Source organism: Passer domesticus, chromosome 3 (assembly GCF_036417665.1).
Source record: "Passer domesticus isolate bPasDom1 chromosome 3, bPasDom1.hap1, whole genome shotgun sequence".
Lineage (NCBI taxonomy): Eukaryota > Metazoa > Chordata > Aves > Passeriformes > Passeridae > Passer > Passer domesticus.
Genome location: NC_087476.1, coordinates 74190702 through 74213746, shown reverse-complemented (window position 1 = coordinate 74213746; position 23045 = coordinate 74190702). Strand labels below are relative to the sequence as shown.

Here is a 23045-nt window from a genome sequence, read left to right as displayed (position 1 = left end):
GGTTTGTTTGTTTTGTGGTGGCTTTTTTCTGCTTGTCTGTTTGATTATCAAAGTTACAGAACAGCTTGGTTTTGGAAAGATGGTGGCTTTATGTGAAATATTTTTTAGAGCAACTAAACAGAAATAGCATCATGTTTTAATTACTGTTTTCAGCTTAAAAACTACTTGCATTTCTAATACTTGAACTCAATCAGAAAGTACTATTTTTTAAAATTAGTCTTCTTGGCTTATATTTTTGCTTGTAATGGGTCTTGTGGAACTTACAGTTCTGTTTCAGTGTGAATACAAGCTAATGTGCTCCAACTGGCATTCTTCAGCTAATGAAGATTGTGATGACAACTTTTTGAGTTGAGGAACTGGCGATGTTGAAAGATACATTAAAAAAAAAAAGAGACTGAGCATGTTTGTGGACTCCGGCTGTATTCAAGAGTATTCAGAAGTGAAATTTTTTGGAACTTGATTTCAAAGGTTTAATTCTGCCTTTGAAATTAATTGGCTTCTTAATAATTCTGTGAAGATAATATCATCTTCTAGACGCAGCACTACAAATTGATCTCTCTGTAGATTACCCTCACCTTTGTAATAGGGGCCTATGGAGTCTGAACTTCAGTTTTCATTAAAAGTTACTACAATTTTATAGACTGGTTACATTTTGATTTGTAATTCATTAATAATTATTTCACTGAATTAAAGAAGGAGGAACAATGAGTAGACCTCAAGTTTCAGTGGTGTAGTATAACACGGGTGTAGTACTTAATATGAATCCATGTTAATTAAATATTAGCTATTCTACCTGTAAAATAGATACCATGTATATTATTTAGAATGTGAGACCTGCTGCTGTAACAAAGTAGTTTTGTTTGTAATGAACTATTTTGCTTAGTTACTTTCCTAGCCTGGCAGTGAATATGAACTTGGGAATTTTTTCTTCTTTCCCCTTTGCTATTTGATAGGCTCAGCCTCTGAGAAAAGAACCTGAAATTATCACTGTAACACTAAAAAAACAAAATGGAATGGGACTGAGCATCGTTGCTGCCAAGGTATGGAAGTCAGTTTATTTAAGTCTTACTGAAAAAAGCCTGCTGTGGCAAATGTTAATGGAAAAAGTCTGTTTCACTTAAGTTGTTTGTGAACATTGTGTTGATCATGCTTTTATTCAGATTGGGAAATGTTTCTATAAAATATACAGATGGACAATACAAGGGAAAACATAATATGGATGTAGTTATTACGACACTTCAATTCGAACCTCTGCTACAGGTTTATTCAGTTTTTTCAGAGCCAAAAGTTAGCAGTTATTAAACTGAATTAATAAACAGGTGTATTTAGCACTTCTGGAAGTAAAGAAATAGACACAAAGAATGTGTGTTAATTGATGAATAAGTAAAACAATTCAAATGTATACATTAAAGTTGGAGTACTTTCTGCCATGAAGACAACACCTTTTCTTTTGCACAGAGGTGCAAGAACGGGTTCAGTTTTGTTTCTTTACAGTGAAGACCTACAGTGTAATAGCCAAAATTGTGGGTGTATGCTGTAGCTAGGGTGGTGTGTAGCTAGTAGCACTACGTAGTCATGTATAAAATGCACATTCAGCTCCAGCCACCAGATGGAAGACTCCACTAGTTGGTTGGTTTTGCTTTATTAACTAAATGAAATATGAAAAGATTTAATCTTTTGAGTTTAAAACTTGTTATAAATTATGCAACAGTGATACTGAAAAGTCTGTGTTGTGATTAGGTGGTATACAATAGATGGAGCAAGTCTTTCCTCATGTTTCTTCACTGTGTAGTATGTGAAACTTCAGAATACTGTGGTACTCCTTGGCACCCAGTGCATGAGCTGAAAACATGATTGTTTTAAGTTACCTCACACAGTCAGTTGTTTCTAAACAGCACTGTTTGGTTTTTTGGTTTTTTTTTACAACCTGCACTCATTTCATAGTCTGTTCTTGAAATGGTAATCTTGCATGGTATCAGCTTTTAAGAATTATTTCTGACATCTGTAAAGGAGTACCTGGTGTCAGGTGTATAGTTCTAAACAATCAGCAATTATTGAGGAAGCAGTTCAGGATCTGGGAAATGTAAGTCAATTTTCTGCTCTGATTTTAGTGGAATGTGTTAATAATTTGAGAATACTTGTTCTTGACACTGGATTAAATATGTATCAGACTTCTTACTGCCATCTGCATTTCTGTTGAATGGTTCAAAATGTGCCATGGAAGTAATTTTTTTTCACTTTACTCTTAAATGTAATTTCTCATCTAGAGTGAAGCAGCATATTACAGAGGGAAAAGTTTCCTGTTTCATCAAACTGGTTGGCTTCTAGATGTTGATTTAACAACTGACATATAGCTTCCATTAGCAGTATGTAAGAGTGCTACTGGTCAGTGCATAAGCTTGATCTGAAAGTTTTTTACAAGTTATTTAAAACATTTTGTGATTTCTGACATCAGTAAAGTAATACCTGATCAGTCACAGAAGGAAGAGTTTTCATCTGCACAGTTGCAGAAACATTGGTTCAGGCAGTCATATTTTATCTTACTGCTGTGTGCTGTCCTAATATTGGAATTCTGATATAAAAACAGTCATGTTTTAAATCTTGCTCTGAAATAAGCAAGAAACAGATTGTTTTTGTTTTGGTGTTTGTACAATAGAAACTTCTGCTTAATATGAAGTAATCAGAATGGTCATTGTATAGAAATGATCGTATGCATTGTTTGAAACAAGTTGCTGTAGTAGTTAAGTAGGATTATTTTCAAGAGGTTCAAAGTTGCTTACTGTGAGTAATTATCAGTGTGTTTTTCCTGTAATAGGCTTCATTAAAAAAAAGAGTAAAGAAGAATACAAAGAATACACTAGCATTAATTTTCTCAATCTCGTCAGAGCAGAACAGCTTAGAGAATTGAGTGAGTGTGGCTGAGAAGCTAGCAAGGGTTGGTGCATTTTTTTCTTTCTATTCCTTAGATTGCTGATATTTACTAGCATATTTTTCTACATGTCTCAAATAGTATATCTTTTAGCAGCATAAAAGTTAAAATTTTCATTTTTAACTTCAAAAATGCAGGAGGAAGTCTGATAGACTATTTGTAAAATTTTCTAAACATTAACTGGATGGAATGCCTGAAATGAGAGGGAGAGGCAATTATGAGAGTAGATTCGGATTTTTCTAAACTTTCTAATAGTAAGAGATTGGCTATTAGGTGCTCATAAAGTTGTAGAAATGAAAGCTCATACTTTCAGAAATACCTAGTTGCTGCTGCTCTGCACAGGAGCCCAGTTTGATTGCTGACCCAGTTGTGTTTAATGAACTGTTGGTTTCTACAGTGCTTCGAAAGAGCTGTAGCAGTAGAAAATGCAGCTGGTCAACAGGCCCTGCTCCAACCAGTGTAGGACAACCCTGAATCTGTTTAGTTTTTGTTAGGAAAACAGTTCTTTTCCTGTGATGTGACAAAATATTTGCTTTCAGTAACATGCGTGAATACCTTTGCATGTCAGTGCTGACCTGCCTTTCTTGTTACGGGGCTTCTCATACTTGTCACGGGCTTTGGATTGAGTTTGTTAACATGCAGCTTGATGATATTATAGAGGTGGACAAAGTGAGCAGATTCTCAAGAGATCATAAAGAAAAATAATATCAATGGACTGTTTTTCTTCCTTCTACCCACTGCAAAAAAAATGTGTGCTTTCCTAGTAAATCTCTGTTCATATCTGAGGAAACATCTGAAATTTTTGTAATCTAATGATTGAATTTTTATTAGTTTTGAGGTTTTATTGGCTTAAAGCCTGTACCAATTAAGAGTTTCTAATGACAAAATTAGAAATCATACCTTATGTAATACCATTACACCAAATATTTATAATTATCAAGTGATACACCTTCTCTTCTGCAATCAAAAAACAAGGATTGAAGTTGAAGCAAAGGTTGTACAAGCAGAGAAGGAATGCAACTTGCATTGAAATGCTGTGCACCTGCTTATTCTTATGATAGAAGTATTACCTTGGGATACTAAGTGATTGCAAACATGTATACATTAATGTAATTAAAACCAAAACAAAACCTAAAGAGGTGACTCAAGGAGTATATGGAAGTGTCAGGTCCCTGGGGAACCCTGTCTTCCATCCTCTTCCCTCCTAGAGACAGGTAAAATGTTTGAGTGCATTACTTCTTTCACTTTCTAATCACAACTGCTCATATTTTATTTAATTAGAATTTTGAAAGGCCTGACAGGAGTGCTAGAGAGAGCAGAAATTCAGTGCATCACCTAATTCACCTCACTTTGGTGTTGTCTGAGGCAGGACAGCCCCTCTGAGCAAACATGTAGTAAGTGCATATGCTATATGCAAACATAGGAGAGAAAACAAGTTTACTTATGAAACAGATGTTATCTTCCAGAGCATTGTAAACAGTGTTGTGCTTGTTTGGGTTTTGTTTTATTTTTTTATAAATTTGGAAAATACCTAACAGCAATTCTCAAACTGAATGCTTTAAACCAATTTTTATTTTTATTTAAAATTAAGGAGTATAGCTTCATATGTGATTCAAAATAATAACTTCTTGTTCTGCCCTTTGGTAGATATTGCATGTTTTCTTACAGTAGTACTCTGTAACTTTATTAGCAATAGCTTTTGTAATGGAATATGGAAATGTAGTTGGTAGGAGTGGTCGGGCATAGGGAACAGTGTTGCTTTTTGAGGTTGTGTGCAGACTTTAGTTGCTGTAACTCTGAAAGATGTTTTGATGTTAAAAGCTGCCAGACTCCCAACCACATTGTGGTTAAGTTTTTATGAAATCCAGATGATTTGGAAGCTGCGTGTGCATGCAGTTTACTTTAAAAATATATCACTTTTTTGGGGGCTTTCACATGTGACTTCTTAGCCATCTGTTGGCCAGCACATTACTTCCTGTTTAATTTGGAGATTTTTTTGTCTTTAGTACAAAAGGGCTTCCTTTTTGTTTTTTCTAGCTGTTTTCAGGGTTTAATAAAGCCTCTAAAGTAAATGGAAGTCAGAACAGCATAACTGATTATGTAAGAGTCTGAACATTGTATTGGTTATAGTTGGTGTTGATAAATGCTACACTGTGTCATAGCATCGAGCTCTGAGTTATCTTGATGGGTATCTTGGAAAATCCAGCAGACTAGAGCTGGTGGTTGCTGTTGAGGGCTGGAAGAGAAGTGGAGAATTGTTTTTTTTCTTTCAAGGATCTGTAGTCCCGGAGATCAAAATGTGGTTTTCTGTTGTTGGAAGAACAGAATCCATGGTAAGTCCGTTCAGGTTTCTGTTGGGACTGTTTTTCTCTGAAGTTTTACTATCCCTGTACTTTTTCCTGCTCTCTTGCCTGTTTAAACCTGCCAGTAGTTATTTGTTCATGTAGCAACTATGTAATACAGCATGCAGTTAAATATAGTCAGATGTTAGTAGCTAACTTTCTAAAATCTAGAAAGAAAAAACTAATTTTTTACCTTCTACTTCATATGTACTTCTGAAATTTGTGGAAGTGACTATTAATATTTAAAGTTTCAGGTGTGATAACTACTGTTTTACTGTGCCAGAGCATGAATAGCATGACCTGTGATCTGTTTACTTGTCATATTAGTTGGCTTTAATCCAGGTTCCTCTAAAAGTCTGTTTTCCTCTTATAAAATCTTAGTAGAATAATTAAAATCAGTGTCCCAAGCAGTGTAAGATTTTTAATACTCTCTAGATCCTTCTGAAAAGATCAGAACATTCAAATTTGTTGCAGTTAGGGTGTCTTATTGAACACGTTCCCAGAGGAGAGGCATTTAAATTCTGTTTAGATTCCTACTGTACAAAAGAAAGGATTCCCATGTCCCACAGGAATGATAGAGCAAGCTTTGTTGATCAGTCTTTGCACGCTGGTTATCCTCATTAGTTTCTTGTGATTTAGTTCTTTAAAGTATGGCACACTTCTGCTTCTTGTTCAGTCATCTTTTAGTCGTATCAACAGAAAATGTTACCCTAAAATATATACAAGGACCTTAAAATACATATGTATATGGCCCCACTGGCACATAAATTAGAGTGTATATTCTAGGATTTTTTCTAGGATTTTTTTTCTAGGTAGTCAGACTAAGTAGTGCTTACCGAAATAGTATGAGAGGTGATAAGGTGGTTCTTTTTTAATAGAAGCATTTAAAACATGAGTATGACAGTTCAGCAGTCAATAAAAATCTTACTGTTCTAAAAACAATTTGTAACATCTTACCCATAAATAATTTGCATTATTTGGCAACCTTGTTTGTTCTTAAGGATAAGTTAAATCATTCTAATTTGCTTTAATTTCTAAACCACTGTTTGTCATTTTGTATTTAGCAGTCAGTTCAAGGTGTTGAGGAGGGTTTGAGACTACAGGAATATCAATTTCAGAGTAAAATTTTTATGAAGGTTTTTTTCTACAAATATCTTGTAGGAGATCCATGTAGAAGGAATAGGTCTAAACGTTCATTTATTATTTTTTCCCCAAAATTGAAAATTATGCTTATAGTTAATTATACTGGTAACAATATACAAATGTGGATCTAACCTGTGTTTGCAAATATAGACAGTTGATAGGATTTTTTTTTTACTTTGTTAGCTTTTTACTTGTGTTCTAGGTCTTAAGATTTCAAATACCTCAGCATTTAAAGCCTTCCTGTAACTGTGTTTTCTAAGTATTTAAGGAAATTTTCTGGTCTTTTCTTCCAGCATGACTTAATTGAAATGTTTCAGTAATAAGATTTAAAATTTTGAGGTGAGGAGGTGGTTTTTTGTTGGCTTTTTTTTTTTTTTTTTTTTTTGGTTGTTGTTGGTTTTTTTTTTTATGTTCATCACTAAACTACTAAACTAAACTACTGGTGTTGCCAAACAGGCTTCTTAGGAGGACCTGAGGGAAAATGTAGTGTATAATTCTCATTTACAGAACAGATTTCTCAGTCTGACAGAAATAAAACTGTGTGTAGGTTGCCAGTTTAGTTTTTATCATGAATGAATAAGTAGCTGTTGTGTTAGCAATTTGCCTGGTTTTTGTTGATTCCGAACTTCCAGCAGAGTTTTTGCTTAAATTTTGGTGCCCTGTAGATGTTGTACAAATTTTTTTAATGGTTTTATGTGCTGTGTAAAATCTGAATGTTACACCATCCCAGTGTGACTGTTCTTCTCAGTAGCCAGTGAGACCTCAGCTCTGCTCAGGTGGAGTGGGTTTTGTCTTATTTATTCACTTGTACTTAGATTGATACTGCAAATAGGTGGCCCAGACATGTATTTTAGGCCTTCGGAAAGAAAGAGAGTTTTAAAATTCATGTGTCATTTCCTCATTGCACTAACACCCTGTGTATGCAGGCACTTTTTAGCATGCCTGCTGAAATTGCAGTGCACGTATACTGTAGCTAAAATTCCTCTACCAGGCTTCTTGAAATTCTGGCATTCTAACAATTTTGAAAATTCTGTTTAGATACATGTTAATACAGTCGTCCCTAACCACCCTCCCCACCCTGCCCCCCGCCCCCGTATTAATGGAAAAGACTTTTGGAACTTAGTAAGTTTTGTATTGACTTTTTACTGTATGAGTAATAATCTCAATTGGAGTAGGAATTTAGGTGCTTAATAGTATGTGTTAGTGTACACACTGATCCAGGATTATGCTGTATCCATCTGAAACTGCAGAGCCTGCCTTATGTGGAAGTTAATGTTCTGGGTTTTTTGAGTTGTAATTTATCCTTACTATAAAGGCAAGTGCCATTTCTTTGAAAAAGTGCAGACGTACAGGGTGGGTTTTTTTCCAAAATAAATTGCCCATTATATCTTGCCTGTGAAGCTTAATGCAGACATAATTAAGCTGCAATTAAGAATTGACTTACCAAGGAAGAGCATCACAGGACCTGCAGTACAACTTGTAGATTTGTACATAACTCTTGAGTATTATTAGTGTGTCAGTGCTCATGGAGTACTTATAGCAGGTGTACATTAAAAAGTTAACCCTTGTTAGGTGAAATAGAGCTTAAGCAATATATTTTCCTTGAGCTCAGTGAAAGGTTTTTCCTTTGAAACAAAAGAGAAGTGGGATCAAACAGGCTTATGTATTTAATTTATTTGTTTGAAAATGAAGAGTACCTTTAATGCATTTGTAGTATATCGTATTAAGTTGCAGCATTTATAATAATAAAGAAGATTTCTTTTTTTCAGAAGGGTTAAGAAATCTAATGAACAAAATTTGCTTAGTCTTTTACAAATATTGTATATGAAACCTTTTGCATTTAGTTACCACTTTTCCCATTTAGTGATAGTAAGAGTAAAGTAAGTTAGGAACTGTTGAATACTTGATTCCAATCGTAGAATTAAATGTTAGGCCAGTTGCATTCCTGGAGTGAGAGAAATTATGCTGTTGTAAATTTATATATTTCTGTTCAGAAGATGCTCTAGAGCTCTTTGTGTCATTGTACCTGCTTTCCATGCTGAACACTGTTAAAATCCCCATACAACTACATATGCACAAGAGTACACTGCAGTATAATTTATTAAAGCCATTTCAGGATGTCCACTTCAGAACATTCTGGGTTGTCCTGTGAGAAGCACATTTAGAAGATGAGAGTATATTCACTTGCTTGCTTTGTGTGCAAGTTAATCTTGATTGCAAACATTATTTTATTAAAAAGTAACAAGTAACCCTTATTCCATTAAAAATAACAACAAAACTCTTCAGTGTTTTCTCTTTACTCCCTTAGGGGTTTCTTGTAAGCAGAGCATCCTTATATACTAGACATAAAGTTTCTAGGTCGTTGGAAGTTTCAGATGTTGGATGTATGGCTGCCAATCTATCTTTTTTTTTCTCTGTGTAGTAAGACACTTCTCATCTGTTTTTCCCACTCAGTGCAATTTAAAGCTACTGTGGAATTGGTCATAGCAGCTAAATGCTTAGTTTTTTTTACCTGTTGAATAATGTTGATTATCACCAAAGTTTGAATTTATGGTGCTTGTTTTGTTTAACTGGAAATATTTTGCCCACTTACAACTGTACGTTGTCTAGCTCCAGGAACATTTGGGTTTTGGCCCCTGATGTGGAGGAGTATGTGAGAGGGGAAAGCAAAAGTATGTTGTATGTGGAGTATGGGTCAGTTTTAAAATTCTTTTAAAGTCAGGGTACGCCATGACTCAGTGCAGCTGTAACCACAGCTAACGGATCAGTTTTAGATACAGTAGGCTGGTTCACCTCATTTATACTTGAAAAGTATTTTCTCTAATGATGACAGATTTCCGACGTGTCTGCATTGGTCTTGAGGCAACACAGGCCTTAGCTTTCTCTGACAAAGTGGGTTTTTTCTTATTTTCAAGTCCAGAAAAGTTTGCATATGCTATAGGTGGGACCAGTAGCTACAAAGCTGGCCTTTCTCCTGTCTTTGGGCCCACAGCAAGTAATTCAGTGTGTCATAGACTTAGTGTGTTTAGTACCTAAAGAAGATAAAATAGATACTCATGCAGATACAACCTAAAGAGCGCATGGAGCTTTATGGAATGTGAATGTTTGGGTGGTCAAAAACCTTCACTTTTTCCTCCTAGAGGGTGAATTTGTAAATTTGCTGCATAGTTTAGTAAATTGTTATTTTTTAAAATGCTTACAAGCTTGGATTATTTAATTGCTTCTAGACTAATTCCTTACCATGGCTGAGTGAGACTTGATTCTGTTCCATAAACTTGCTTTTAAGGATGTTTATTACAACTTGCAGAGAGCTTCTGTGGAAGCTTAAGAATCTGGAATCAGGAATTAGCCTTGATAAAAATCAGTGAAATCTGCTCTGGGTGTAGGCAGATAAAAGGCCAGATGGCAGGTTATCAGCTTGATAAGCTACATTTCTATGCTATTTTCTTTAAACACTTTTTTTTTTGCAGTTGCTTCGTACTGTATTAAACGGTTTAATTTTTATAAAATACCACAGAAGCTTAAGTGACTTGGAAAAACTGACAGCCCTAAATCATTGAGACATCCCAGATACCTTTAGTAAGGTATATTTGTATATGTGTGCACACATATATGTGATACCTACATTATTAAAATTAAATCTTATTTCATGTTTGCATAAATATGAAGAATTTAGGAAAATCTTGAAAATTACTTATTTTAAAAGATGTATGCTTATGTGACCTATTGAAATATTTTGACATATAGTCTTCATATCTGAAGCCACTTAAATTGGAGTATTACTTAAAAAGGTTGGTGACTGTATGACACTTTTGTGGATTCAAAGTATAATTGGAGAGTGAAGATACTTTCAGTTCAGGACCACTTTTTCATTTTACTCTTTATGTGAAATGTGATACCATTTACATATATATGTACTTAAGACAGAAATGTACATTTCTGTATTGAAAGATCATTAGGAAGACACTGACATTTTATGGAAATTAAAGTTGTCTTTTATATTAAAACTTTTTTAATATTAGAACATCTAACTTTTTTTTTTTTAATTTGTTATTGAAGGGTATTTTTTTAATCAGGTGTGATTTTGCCAGTCTTCATTGGAAGCTGTTCATTGCTTTAGTTTGATCAGAGTGATAAAAAAAGTATATAAGCTCAACAGGTGTGGGCAAAAGAGGCTTCAGAACAAGTAATGACAAGACCTTTCTGTTAATTGTCTGGAGCAGCACCGGTTTGGTTAGGTGCTGTATTGCAGGTCTGCTCTGCAGATGCATAGTTTCTCCTTAATTCCTCCTGCAATTGCTTAATACAATTCTGTTATTTTTAACGACTGTAAAGTGTTTTTATAATAGTTTTTGTAGTTCTAGTTCTTACTATAGGTATTAAAATAACCAGGTTGTTTTACAGGTCTCCTAAAACTGCATGAATATTGCTAAATTCACAGAAAGTACAGCTGTTTTGTGATCCACCTGTGTTGGGTAGGGGCATGGGACTAGTTCAGCTGTTAAGACGTTAGCACCTGGTCAACAGATGGGCCTTCACTCCCTCTCATTCTTTAGACTGGGATTCTGGTGGGACTGTGTGGTGTCTCAGCACCTCTAAGCCATCATTCTGCAGGTGGCAGATCCCCATGAGCATGTTACAGCATGAGTGGCTCACCTGGGAATGAAGCTGCATGTTGATTCTCACTAGAAGGAGCTGGCTGTTGTTTTCACCATGCCTTTATGGCTGCTTGTCCTGGCAAATACCAGATGGATAGGAGGAGCAAGCAGAATTTCTTTTGCTTGCTTTTGATTCTTCTGTGGTGACTCACCAGCTCATGGATAGCTGTGGTGCTCCCATTAAGAAGTCTGTCGGATATTCCTGTTGTTCAAACTGTGACTTTTCTATACAGTTGCACTGTATGGTGTGTTCTGATTTTATGGCCAATGGAATGTATGTGAGCCAAAGTTTCCTGTGTCTGTTACTGACAAGGAAGTTTTATAAAACTCAGCTTGTGACACAGCAACACTAGTTCCTTAACTACTCTGAATAAATCTATCATGTTTGTTAATTTGTGACTGGTACTTTTGTACATCCTCAATTTTACATCCTCCTGATGTAGGAGTAGCAATTTCTTTTTTACGTCACTGTAGTTTGTTTTTTCTTCATTGGTCTGAATACTCTATAGAAGTAGCTGTGATGGTTTGTTTTGGTCAGGTATTCTTTAATGCTGCCTCTTTTATTTTTAGTTTTTGTAGTGACATTTTTAAGCAAATGCAATATTTTGGGCACAATCCTTTCAGAGCAAGGAGGGGCTTGCAAAATAATCCTAATTGTGCAAACAATTATGGGCTACTGTGTACTGATATATTATAAATGGAAGTGATGGAAAAGGACTTGTTTCTTGTTAGGCTGTCTCAAAAACTGAGGTTAGATTACATTATCCAGCTTGCTGCTTTGGCTTCTTTAACATGACAGAATTTTTGTAGTTAAGCAGAAAATTGCACCAGGCTTAAAAGGGGCAAAAACCATTTTGGACAACAGGTATGAAATTTTTATTGTAGCATTGTCTCAGCTGAGCTTTTTTTTTTATGCATAAAATTGACTTGGCTCTTGTATAAAATTAGTTTTCCTTCTATACTCCTGCTGTTCCCAGTGAATTTGTAGGGTTGTTGGTTTTTTGGGTTTTTTTTGTTTGTTTTTTTGAGATTGAGGTCTGTGTGACTTTGAGAATGTAAATCCTCTAAACAAACATAACACTTGGGAGAGGTTGTATATTTTCTTCACCTTTCAGATTCTGTTTTACTGAAGTACTGTAGTGGTTAGTTGTTTGCTCCCCTGCCCTGTGTCAGTGCCATATTAAACGTAATGTATCAGCATTATAGAGGCTGAAGTTGTGCTGACCAGAGTTGCCAAAATTGCCTCTTGAACTGCTATGTATTTCCATAGGTGCATGAGTTCTCAGAACTCTTCCAATCTTTTCAGGCCCTACAGGAAAGCAATTCACTTAATTTATTTATTTGTTTATTCAATAAATTCTTTACTGAATTCCTTTATGAAAGGTGATGTGTCCTGAGATCTAGTTCCGCTTTTCCCGTTATCCTATTGCTATTTAGAAGACAATTATAAGTGAAAGTTTACAGAGTCTTCATTACATCTTAATATTCCAAATATGAATACTTAGCAAGCACTTTTCCTGAATTAGTTGAGAAGAATATATATGTATCCATGTATAAGAGCACATTTGTTAGAATATACTAATGTTATTTATGTATGTTTAAAAAAAGTTATCTCTCAGGTGAGATTTTAATGTCAGCTTTAATTGTTAGATTTTAATGGGTTTTTTGTTGGCTCCAGTCTGTCTGAATTCATTCATCTCCAAGATAAATAGTGGGGTTTTTTTTAGAAACAACTGGAAGCTCTTGCTGCAGTTCCAGCTGATTAGCTGTTCTCTGCTCCACTCTCTGGTGATATTTTCAGGTGAAGTTAGATTTGCGTGGACGCTGCAACTCATGGCCTTTGGACAGTACTGATGGGAAGCTCAACAATCATCATCAGCCAAATGCCTAATAAACTCTCTCTGTGTTTTATGTCCTTGGTTGTTTTTTTGTTGTTGTTTTTTTGTTGTTTTTTTTTATTGTTTTTTTTGTTGGTTTTTTTTTTTTTAATTTTTATTTATAGCCTTAGGTTGTAATTTTATACTCCATCTTGTAAGATTTTTCTGTTCTGTGGTAAGAACTATTTTGTAGTTTATACAGGTATTGCATCTCATGCAAATGTGTGGCTTCATCTTGGCTACTGGATTTAATAGCTTGCCTCAGTTTCCCTCATGTGTTGGCTTTCTGCATCTTAAAGATGAATAAGCCCAAGCATGGAGAAGATTATTTTCAAGAATCGTTTCATACTTTGCCTCAGAAACTTAGTAAACCTTTCTGGGAAAAAAAGGGGGGCACGAACACAACATTTTTATCCCATTGTGCAATTACAGGAGTAAAAGTGTGCTATGTTTTTTAGCCATGCATTTTCATCAATTCTGCATGTGTCATTCATCTCTATCTCTTGCTAAAGTTAGGATTTTTTTTTACATTTAGAAGGGGAATGTGTGGGACTTGGCAAAATTGGGAAGTGTCTTTTCAGTGCGTTTGCCATGCAGCCATTCAGAAGCTTAAAATGAAGATATTTTCCACTGTGTAGTTTACTTCTCTGTGTGGGAGTCTGCATGTATGTGGGTGTTTGTTTTGTAGTTGTTTTGGAGCTCAGCTCCCACTATAATACAGTTGTTTTGTATACACTACATAGAGCTGTTTGAAAAGTCAATAAGTGAGCTGTAGTAGGATTTAAGAATTTCAAATGGTTTAAGTTGTTGGGTTGAAAATAACATTCACCTAGCAACCTCCTTTCCTGCACTGTTATGAACAGTCGTGCTGTGCTGTAAACAATTTAGGGAAGCTGATTAAGTGGAAAACAAAGCTCGTATTTGGGAGGAGGGGAACTGGAGACGGGGATCAGCTGAGTCTCCAGCCAGGTCTGTCATGAGGCCTGCCACAACACAGTAGTGCCTGCACAGCTCCAAGTGTGAGACAACATGGGAGCAGACAGGTGGGTTTCTTTCTGACACTCTGTATAAGTACACTGTTACTGTCACTGTAATTATCATTATAGGTTTTTTTAAAATCCTAAAATGTGTGGATAGTGCTTCACTTCTGGCCTCCAAACTAGTTCTCTCCGCTTCATGCACTTTGTGTATAAAGGGTTTTGTGTATTGATTATTTAACTGGATTGTAAAAGCACAGAATGGAGGTGTTTCTCATATTGCAGCTTAGGTCTGATGTACTTCAGGTATCAGCATTTTTAAATTCCTTTCTCCAGTCCCCAGTTCACTATTTGTTGAATTCTGTTCAGCTAATATCTTCCTTTATAGAACTTTTTTCCCCCTAGGTTTCTGTTTTGGCTATGCATTGTAAAAGTAGATAAGTCTTCAGAGTAGTGTTATAGTCAGTTCAGTTCAGGAATATTGTCACCCAGGTGAACTGAAGCAGCAGTAGCAGTTTAGTGGGTTTTTTCCTTAAATTATTACTTATAGGGGAGGCTTTCCCAAATTTTTACTCCCAAGGGTATCTTTTACTTTCTGCAAGGATTGCAGGAAAAAGTTGCACCAAGTGTGAAAGAAAATGGGTAGATTGGTAGCACTAGAAAGTGTGGTACAGTGGATGAGGCTTACTTAAATATAGAATATCTTATTTTTTGAAAAATAAAGATTTTTTTTGATTTTGTATTTGGTTATGTGTATTTGAGAAAATATGCTGTAGGTTTCAGTATGTTAATCTCAGGGAAATGGAATAAGCCATCTCTTTATGCTTACTGTATTCTTGCTTTCCACAGTCATCTGACTCCTTTAGAGTTGTGTTCTTCTGCTTGGACTAAAAGCCAAATAGATACACATGCTTCTGGTATTAATGACTGCAGAAAATAAAATTAAGTGAAAAGAAGGTTTAGCATACTTTTGTTACTGATACACCCATGTTATTGCTCTGTTTGTGGGGGAATAATTTTAATTATGTTGACCTTCACATTCCTTTGAAAGAAAAGCAGTTTAATGAGTAGTTCACAAAGAAATCTGTTTTATTGTAAAGCCAGTAAATGCAAACAGGAAAACCCATGTGTTGTGTATGAGAATTTTATTCACGTTGGAGTTTAGTATGGGTGACTACACGTATATTTCTTTCTGATGCTGCCTTCTGGAAGGTAGAAGCAAAGCAGAATCAGGTCTATTTCAATAGAAATTAGGAATTTGGACTCAAGTTACTGTAAAGCTTAGGGTAAAAGTTGAAGGGAAGGTGATGACTTGATTTTAAGGTATTTAGTGAGAAGTCTTCCCAAGCTTGTACATGTTTATCATTAGAAACATGTTAAATGACATGTGTATTAGAGAAGCTCACTGGTCCTAATAAGACATGAGTAGATGTGGTAACTGATAAAGATTTTTTTTAATGTAATCTGAACAGAGATTTATTTTAAAATAATAGTTATGCTTTCAAAATGCATTAGTTTTGTATTTAAGTGAGATGACTTGGAGCTAATACATCTGGTCATAACTACCTTTAAAAGAACCAGAAAGAGATTGACAAACTAAAAACATTGGAAAAGAAAAAATGAAGAGTAAAATGCCAGCTCCTTTGAATCATAATGAAGAATTACTGCCAGGGTTAGAGTATAAGGCACAGTTAGAGCAAAAATCCAACTGATATGGTATCTTCCAGCTGTGGTGCTTTTAGCCAAATAACATACCAAAAGTGTAAGATCTTTCTCTCCTGTGAGAAAGGCCAGGCAAATTGGGATTGTTCAGCCAGAAGTAAAAGTCCCAGAGTAGCCTAATTGTGGCCTTCCAATACCTAAAGGGGGCCAGCTAGCCAGCTGCAGAGGGACTTGATAGAAGGGAAAGACAAGGGGAAATGGCTTTAAACTGAAAAATAGTAAATTTAGATTAGATGGTCAAAAGAAATTCTTTACTGTGAGGGTGGTGATGGATTGGAACTGGTTACTCAGCTAAGTGGTGGATGCCCCATCCCTGGAAGTGTTCAAGGCCAAGCTGAATGGGGCTCTTGAGCAACCCAGTCTAGTGGAAGGTGTCCCTGTCTGTGCAAAGGGGGTTGGAGCTAGAGTTGCAGGGTGGAGGTTGGTTGCATTTTGTTTATGTTTTACAATTTGAAGCATGCTAGATGTGATAGGAGAAGTAAGAAAGTGTTTTCTACTGGCTGATCAGAGAGATGATAAATAATTCTATCAGTGCAACTCGTTGGCTTTCAGTTCCTTGATCGTTGCTGAGCTGAGGCGCCCATGTGTTCTCTCAAGAAAGGTATGTTTCTGATGATTCTTGTTATCACCTGAACCTTATGGTTCTGTTAGTGTCATTTTGTAAGGGAGTAATTAGAATTCTAAGCAGTTTTCTAAATGTGACCCTTTTAGATTTTTAGTGACCATGGTGATTTTTGCTTTGTTCTTTTCTGTTCTGCTGGCTTCCAGATTTCTCAGCTATTATAAGATAGCTCTGAAAACAGTGACTAAAACTTAGGAGTTAAAGTCGGTTTAGAAACCACTCTGATGGGTGTTTGTGCAATTGAAAATGTTTATTTCGTCATTATCTGCGAACCAATATAAGCCATGTATCATGGGCTTATACAGAAGGTTTCAACTTTGTTTAATGTGCCTAAGAGTCATAATCAAGCATGAGAAGGGTGATTTATATGGATGAATATAGTGTCTGATGCAAGAAATTAGTACCAAAGTTGCATAATTAATATGTGCACTGTTTTAAGTGGCAGTGCTCTTCCAAAGGTTTCCTTGTTTTTACCTAATCATTGTATGAGACAGATCCTTGTCTGAATTTCTGGACCGAAGAGGAGGAGATTCCTGTTAGCATCCTTTGAAGTTAGGACTGAATAAAAATGCTGTCAGTTCCAGGTGACTTCAGAGGAATCTGGTTATCCTTGTCAGTGGCCACCAAGAAAAGCTTGTGTTTGTTTCCTGCAATGACAGTTGTGATACATGAGGTTATAACTGCAAGGGTGGGTGGGTAAGTTGCTGTTGATTCTTTTGCCCTTTGGAATTCAAGGTGCTTGTCTTAGTGGCTGGAAGCAGAGGAAGGGACGTATAAACACTGTCATTTAATTTTCAGTTCCCAGCCAGGAAAGGTGGTAACTGGTTCTGCCAACAGTGCCCTGATGGGAACCAGCACCTTAGAAGGTTGAAACATTACTTCACATTTGAATTTGAACCATGGAAGTGCATCTTCACCCCATTATTGCTCCAGTGTTCAGCATCATGTGATCTGCAACTCTTGGTTTTGACTTATTTGATGAATCTTCTATTTGGTACATTTAGTTACATTATTGTTATTTGCACTTTTTTTTTTTGGAACATGTAGGAGCATGGTAAACAGCACATACATTTAGGGCTCCTCTGCAAACTTCTGTTCCTTGTGAAAACTAACAACTTTCGATTTATTATTGAACCTGTTTTTAATACACAAGGACAAGCTCTTTCTTATTGAAAGTCTTGAACAACTCCTGCTAAAAGATCTTGTGATGTCCATCTTGGAAGTCTAGGTGTTCAGCTAGAACATCCTTCCTCATATACATCTTGGTTACTTGAGGGAACAACAAAGAGATTTGTGAAGCGTGATTTCAAATTCCATTACACTTATCTAGCTGTCTTCTGACTTGTGTTTCTCATAACTTTAGCAAATTTTTCTGGTATAAAGTTAAAATTATTCTGCAGTTATGGCAATGTTTCTTTAGAGCTTAAAAAAACCCAAAAAAGAACTAAACTCTCTTAATTTCTTTGTATTCTTTCTAGACAAAGAAAGTATCCATATTTCAGTTATTTTTTGCATTTTTCCTTTTTATCCATAAGTATGGCTTAAGTAATTATTATGAAAAATTTGGACACGTAGAATGTTCATCTGGAATCATAAGTCTTGAAGGAATTCTTTTGTGTAAACATTTGGGATTAACCTAAGACTTAGTGAAAATAGGTCTTTCACTTGTGTAGAGAACCGTCTGTGTAACACTAGCTTTGGAATAATCTTCACCTTGGTTCTTATAACAATGGGAACGATGCATGCTTTTGCTGCCAAAACAAAGGAGTTGAAAAGGAGAAGGGGAAAAAAGGAGGAAGCTGTATGTTCAATATCAAAGCAGCTTGGGGGGTTGTATTTGAAAAATGATGTTACAATTAAGTTGGTGCTCTGTTGAAAACATACTTAGCACTCTCCTAAGTGACTTGCAGAGTAAAACGGCACTGTTTGCTGTAGTGGATAAATGAGAAGTAATAGTCTTACCTTATAAGAGACAATTTAAAGGTTTGTGATACTAACATTTGGACTGATTTGTGTGGTGTCTTGTACATTGGAGCATGTGGATGACCCAACAGCATGGCTTGAATAGATGCTTCCATTTTTGTATCTTGGTATCTGTTGGTATCTGTCTTGGAATAAGTTCATTGTTAACAGTCTTTTCAAAATATAGCAGAACACTTTTAAGAAAGGTGTTTTATGAGCAAAATTGCATGGTTTTGCATTAGACTTGAGTATTGGCTCTGTCAATTCTAAAATACTTATGTCTGCTTTACTTGTTTATGTAATGGTAAAGGCACTCTCCATTCCTTTACACTGGCTCCTTTACAGTCCTAATAAATGTAAAAAAAATTTCTATTCCTTTTTCATGTAGTCTGCAATTTACCTTGTTTCACTGGGGTACAGTGTTCTCTTTAAAAACATAATACAAAGAGGCATCATTAATGTGTGTAGAAGTGTGAATAAGTATTTCTTATTAGAAGGAGACTAGAGCAAATTCTAAAATATAAATTTTAGTTAATGTATGTTTTTTATTTCAAACTTGCATTAAGACCAAATATTCTTTGCTTCTAACAAAGCTTGCCGTTTTAATAGGCCTGCTATTAAATTTTTAATATTAATTTAATTGAATGTGACTCTTCTCTGCGTAGTTGGTTTTTCTCCAGTTTGAAAATATATGAAAGTAATGAGAAAATAGAGGTTTACTTGGCCATGTAAAATTTTGATTAAAGTTCGTGGAGTGCTTAAGAGATCAAATATAAATTAACTAAATTAATGTGTCTTTCTCTGTAGGGTGCTGGTCAAGACAAACTTGGAATATATGTCAAGTCTGTTGTGAAAGGAGGTGCTGCAGATGTGGTTAGTAATATTCTTAATCATCAATTTCAAAAGTAGTAAGAGCCTTCGTAAATGCTTGAAAATCCTTTGTTTACTAGTTTGTGTGAATGATTGATTGTTTTAATGGAGATCATGTTAGCAGTGGTGTATGAATTTTCTTCTCTTGAATACCTATTTAGGATGGTCGTCTGGCCGCAGGGGATCAGTTGCTTAGTGTGGATGGTCGAAGTTTGGTGGGCCTGTCCCAGGAGAGGTACGGAATGCTTTCCTTGGTTGTTTTTATACGAAGAAAGTGTTAGCTTAATAATGTACCAAAATGGGCAGAAGCTCATGTTTTTTACACTTTAGGCTTTGTCTTGGCGTTTGATAACTGCCTATGGATAACATTAGCAACAAATTCGACTGTTTGTGTACTATTTTTCTCTTCTTTTCATGTGATATGGGTTATCTATATAGACGAGATGGTGTTATAAATTTGGATTTTGGTTTTGAACAATCTTTATTTAACTCTAATTTTAAATACTTTGGCTTCTGACCTTTGAAGCAGAAACTGGGACTAAATATTGTACTTGCTCATAGGTATTGTATTGTCTGTGTGCATAAGCCTGTCTTCTTGTCATTATCTTGTAATTTTTTTCAAAGTGATTTTAAGTATTAATCTGAAAAAGAGTGCTTTGTCAGGCAACAGATTACTGATCATAAGGGTAACTAAGTAAACAGTGCCTAACTGAATTTTGTTTTATTTGCTCTACCTTTTTTTGTAGGGCAGCAGAACTTATGACTAGGACAGGTTCGGTAGTAACACTAGAAGTAGCAAAACAAGGTGCAATTTACCATGGTCTGGCAACCCTGCTTAATCAGCCATCCCCAATGATGCAACGAGGTAAAGATACTAATATTGATGTTAATATAACAGCTTTTTAAGTCTGCCTCCTGCATTCATAAGAATGCAGAAAATACAAAAATTTACAGTATCTTACCAAGTATTACTATAACACTAAATCAAAAAAGAAATGTAATTGCACAGAAAAAAGGAAATTTTTTTCCTTGTCAGAAATTCATCTGGTTTTAAATACTGCTTGAAATTTTCCTAGTCTAGTAATTAATAAATCCTTTGCACATGTACCTTTCAAAATTAATTATGCATTTAAACACAAATCTGATTTGAATTATTTTTTGTTTTAACAAATGGAATATAATTAATATAAAGGGCATTAAACTTAATGGCATTTTCTGTCCCTTTTATAAGAGCTTCTCTCCTCTCAGAAAGTCTTCCTTGTAACCACAGAGTGCAGTGTAACTAGCAGGAGAGAAATAAATGTAAACAGAAATCCTGGAATGTATTTTGCCATTGAATTTCAATTTTTTTTTCTTTTTTAAACTAGAAATGTTGAAACTTATCTTGTTAAGTTTCAGTGTCTGATCATAAGATGGTTGGTTGGTTCTCCAATGTTCTATTTTATCATCCTACTTCAGGCTACTAACAAAAGACACATTGAAGTCCAATTAAAAATACTATTGTAAAGGAAATAATTTTGTTAATGAAGACATTTTCTGCATACAGGGTAGTACCAATATAGGAAAGAATGGGTTAAAAGAACAAATCCTTTTTATCACAGTTAACAACACCATCCCAGATGCCATATGTCTCAGTCATCCAGAGACCTTTCAGTATAACATATTTAGTTTTACCAGTTGTGTGGTACCTTGTCAGAAGTTCTTTTGAAGAATACAGATGAGGGAATTCTGTATATTTGATAGAAGATTGGGATTGCATAATTGAAGAAAGAAAGATTTTTAAATGTAGCATTTGCTTTACTGGGAACTTACATTTTAAATACAAGCTCAAGGTAGCTCTGGTTTCAAAAAAAGTATGCTAGGCAGTAGTTAAGTGAAAAGGAGAAACTACATATCCAACTGTTACAGTTTCTGACCACCATGGCACAGGTAAACCTCGACCAAAGAGTGAAGGTTTTGAGCTGTATAACAATTCCACACAAAATGGATCACCTGAGAGTCCTCAGCTGCCGTGGACAGAGTACAGTGAACCAAAGAAGCTGCCAGGGGATGACAGATTGATGAAGAACAGGGCTGATCATCGTTCCAGTCCCAATGTAGCAAGTAAGAAAGGTTATCCTTCTTCTGGGAATAGATTCCTCCTTCAGTAGTTTCAGAGGCTGTTGTATTCAAAAGGGGGTGACTGTTTTTAAAAATGGATTGCGTTTAAAATACCAGTGTAGTGGTAACATTTGGAGCAAGCTTCTTGCTAGAACTACTCAGAGAAAAAATAGTAGTTACTTTATGAGTACTGTTACTTTATTAAGTCTTTATTAAGGTCTGTAAATTATTATTAAAAGTCATATAAATGCTTCCTTTAACTTTCCAACAGATCAACCTCCAAGCCCTGGGGGAAAGAATGCTTATGCATCTGGAACTACCACCAAAATAACCTCAGTCTCTACTGGAAATCTTTGTACAGAGGTCAGAAATGGCAAGCAAAATGCTGGCTATTAAACTTTATCTATTAGTAGTGTCAAGGTGCTTGAGTCAAACCAGTGTCTTACTGAACTATTTGACCATAGTGCTGGTGCTTGTGACTGGGTGGGGTTTTTCTTATTACAGCTAATGAAAGGTTTAGAAAGCTTTCAATAATTTCATTAAATTTTCTTCATGATTGTCCTCGTGATTTCTTAGGTTTGTACAATGCTGCATACTCGCTTTGAGACCATAAAAACATGAGTCATAGTCTCACAGTTATATTTGATACTAGGCAACCTCTTCATCTCCTGTCCCAGATGAGTAATGCTCGTAGGAGCCAAAATAAAATAATTGGAAAATGCATGTTTAGAACAATCTTCCATACAGATCTATGTGATTAGAGAATCCTACCTTATTTTTTTCTCCCTTGTTCAGGAGCAGGTTCTGCCACCACGACCTGAAGCTTATCCCATCCCAACACAGACCTATACTAGAGAATATTTCACATTCCCAGCTTCAAAGTCACAGGATCGAATGGGTCCAGCTCAGAGTCAGTGGCCAAATTATGATGAAAAACCACAGCTTCAGGCAGAAAGTAATCATTCTATCAATACTACCATGCAGGTGAGAAGTATTTTTTTTCAGTATGAGGAAACAAAACAGAAAGAAACTGCTCGCTTTCCATTCCTGGACTGCTGGAGACTTCTGTCAGAATAGGAATTCTCTATAACTATACCATAAGATAGGAACAACTCTACTTTTGCCAAGATGGGCTTGGGTTCAGGACCCCTATGGTTTGGGGTTTTTTTTTCTCATTTTGTCTTCCCCCCCCCCACTTCCTTTCACAGAATTTGTTACCTGCAGACCAGTTATCTGGGATATTTTAATCTTCCTGTTAGAGACAATGGGGTGTAAGTGGTAGTAGGGTTCATCTTGTAAAATGTTTTGTGGCTTTCTGAAAAGCAAACTAAATCTCCATTCTTCCAAGAAAGTTTATGTGGAAAAATGTTTGCCTGAAGGGTGTGTTGTTTAAGCGATAAAGTATTAAAATTGAAATAAAACAGTTCTTTGAGATCTATCCAAGGTGTTCATTGAAGCACATTCCCTGCTTCTAGTTAAAAAAAGAAAAGTAAAATTTCAAATAGTATCTATTATCAAAGTGTGGATGCATCTTGACATGGAATAAATTTACACCCATTGTACTTTTAGAAATTCAAACACAGTGTTGTTCTGCTCCTGTTAGTGAGAACTTCACTCAAATCCATACAGGAAATTAAACCTAGATCTACTAAATCTAGTTACTGGATGATCTTCTTTCTCTAATCCACCAGACTTAACAATATAGAGCACTTTTTTTTTTCCTTTCTTTCTTTTTTTGGTGCTGTTTCTTAATTAGTGATAAGAGCACAGGTTTACACCAGGCTTATCTTTTACTTTTGAAAAGGTGTTGTGTAAATTATCTTGAAATTCTGTATAAGTAAGC

General features: G+C 35.5%; 1 protein-coding gene across 26 annotated transcripts in view; it reads left to right on the top strand.

Annotated features, from left to right (window-relative positions):
* The window catches only part of AFDN (afadin, adherens junction formation factor), a 116072-nt gene that overhangs the window by 74164 nt on the left and 18863 nt on the right, over positions 1–23045 (top strand). For all 26 annotated transcript variants that reach the window (XM_064414014.1, XM_064414000.1, XM_064414011.1 and 23 more), the window contains 7 exons: positions 954–1040; positions 19040–19105; positions 19264–19337; positions 19849–19967; positions 21032–21205; positions 21474–21565; positions 21998–22186. In XM_064414014.1, coding sequence (XP_064270084.1) covers positions 954–1040; positions 19040–19105; positions 19264–19337; positions 19849–19967; positions 21032–21205; positions 21474–21565; positions 21998–22186 — 801 coding nt within the window. The remainder of the gene's footprint in view (positions 1–953; positions 1041–19039; positions 19106–19263; positions 19338–19848; positions 19968–21031; positions 21206–21473; positions 21566–21997; positions 22187–23045) is intronic.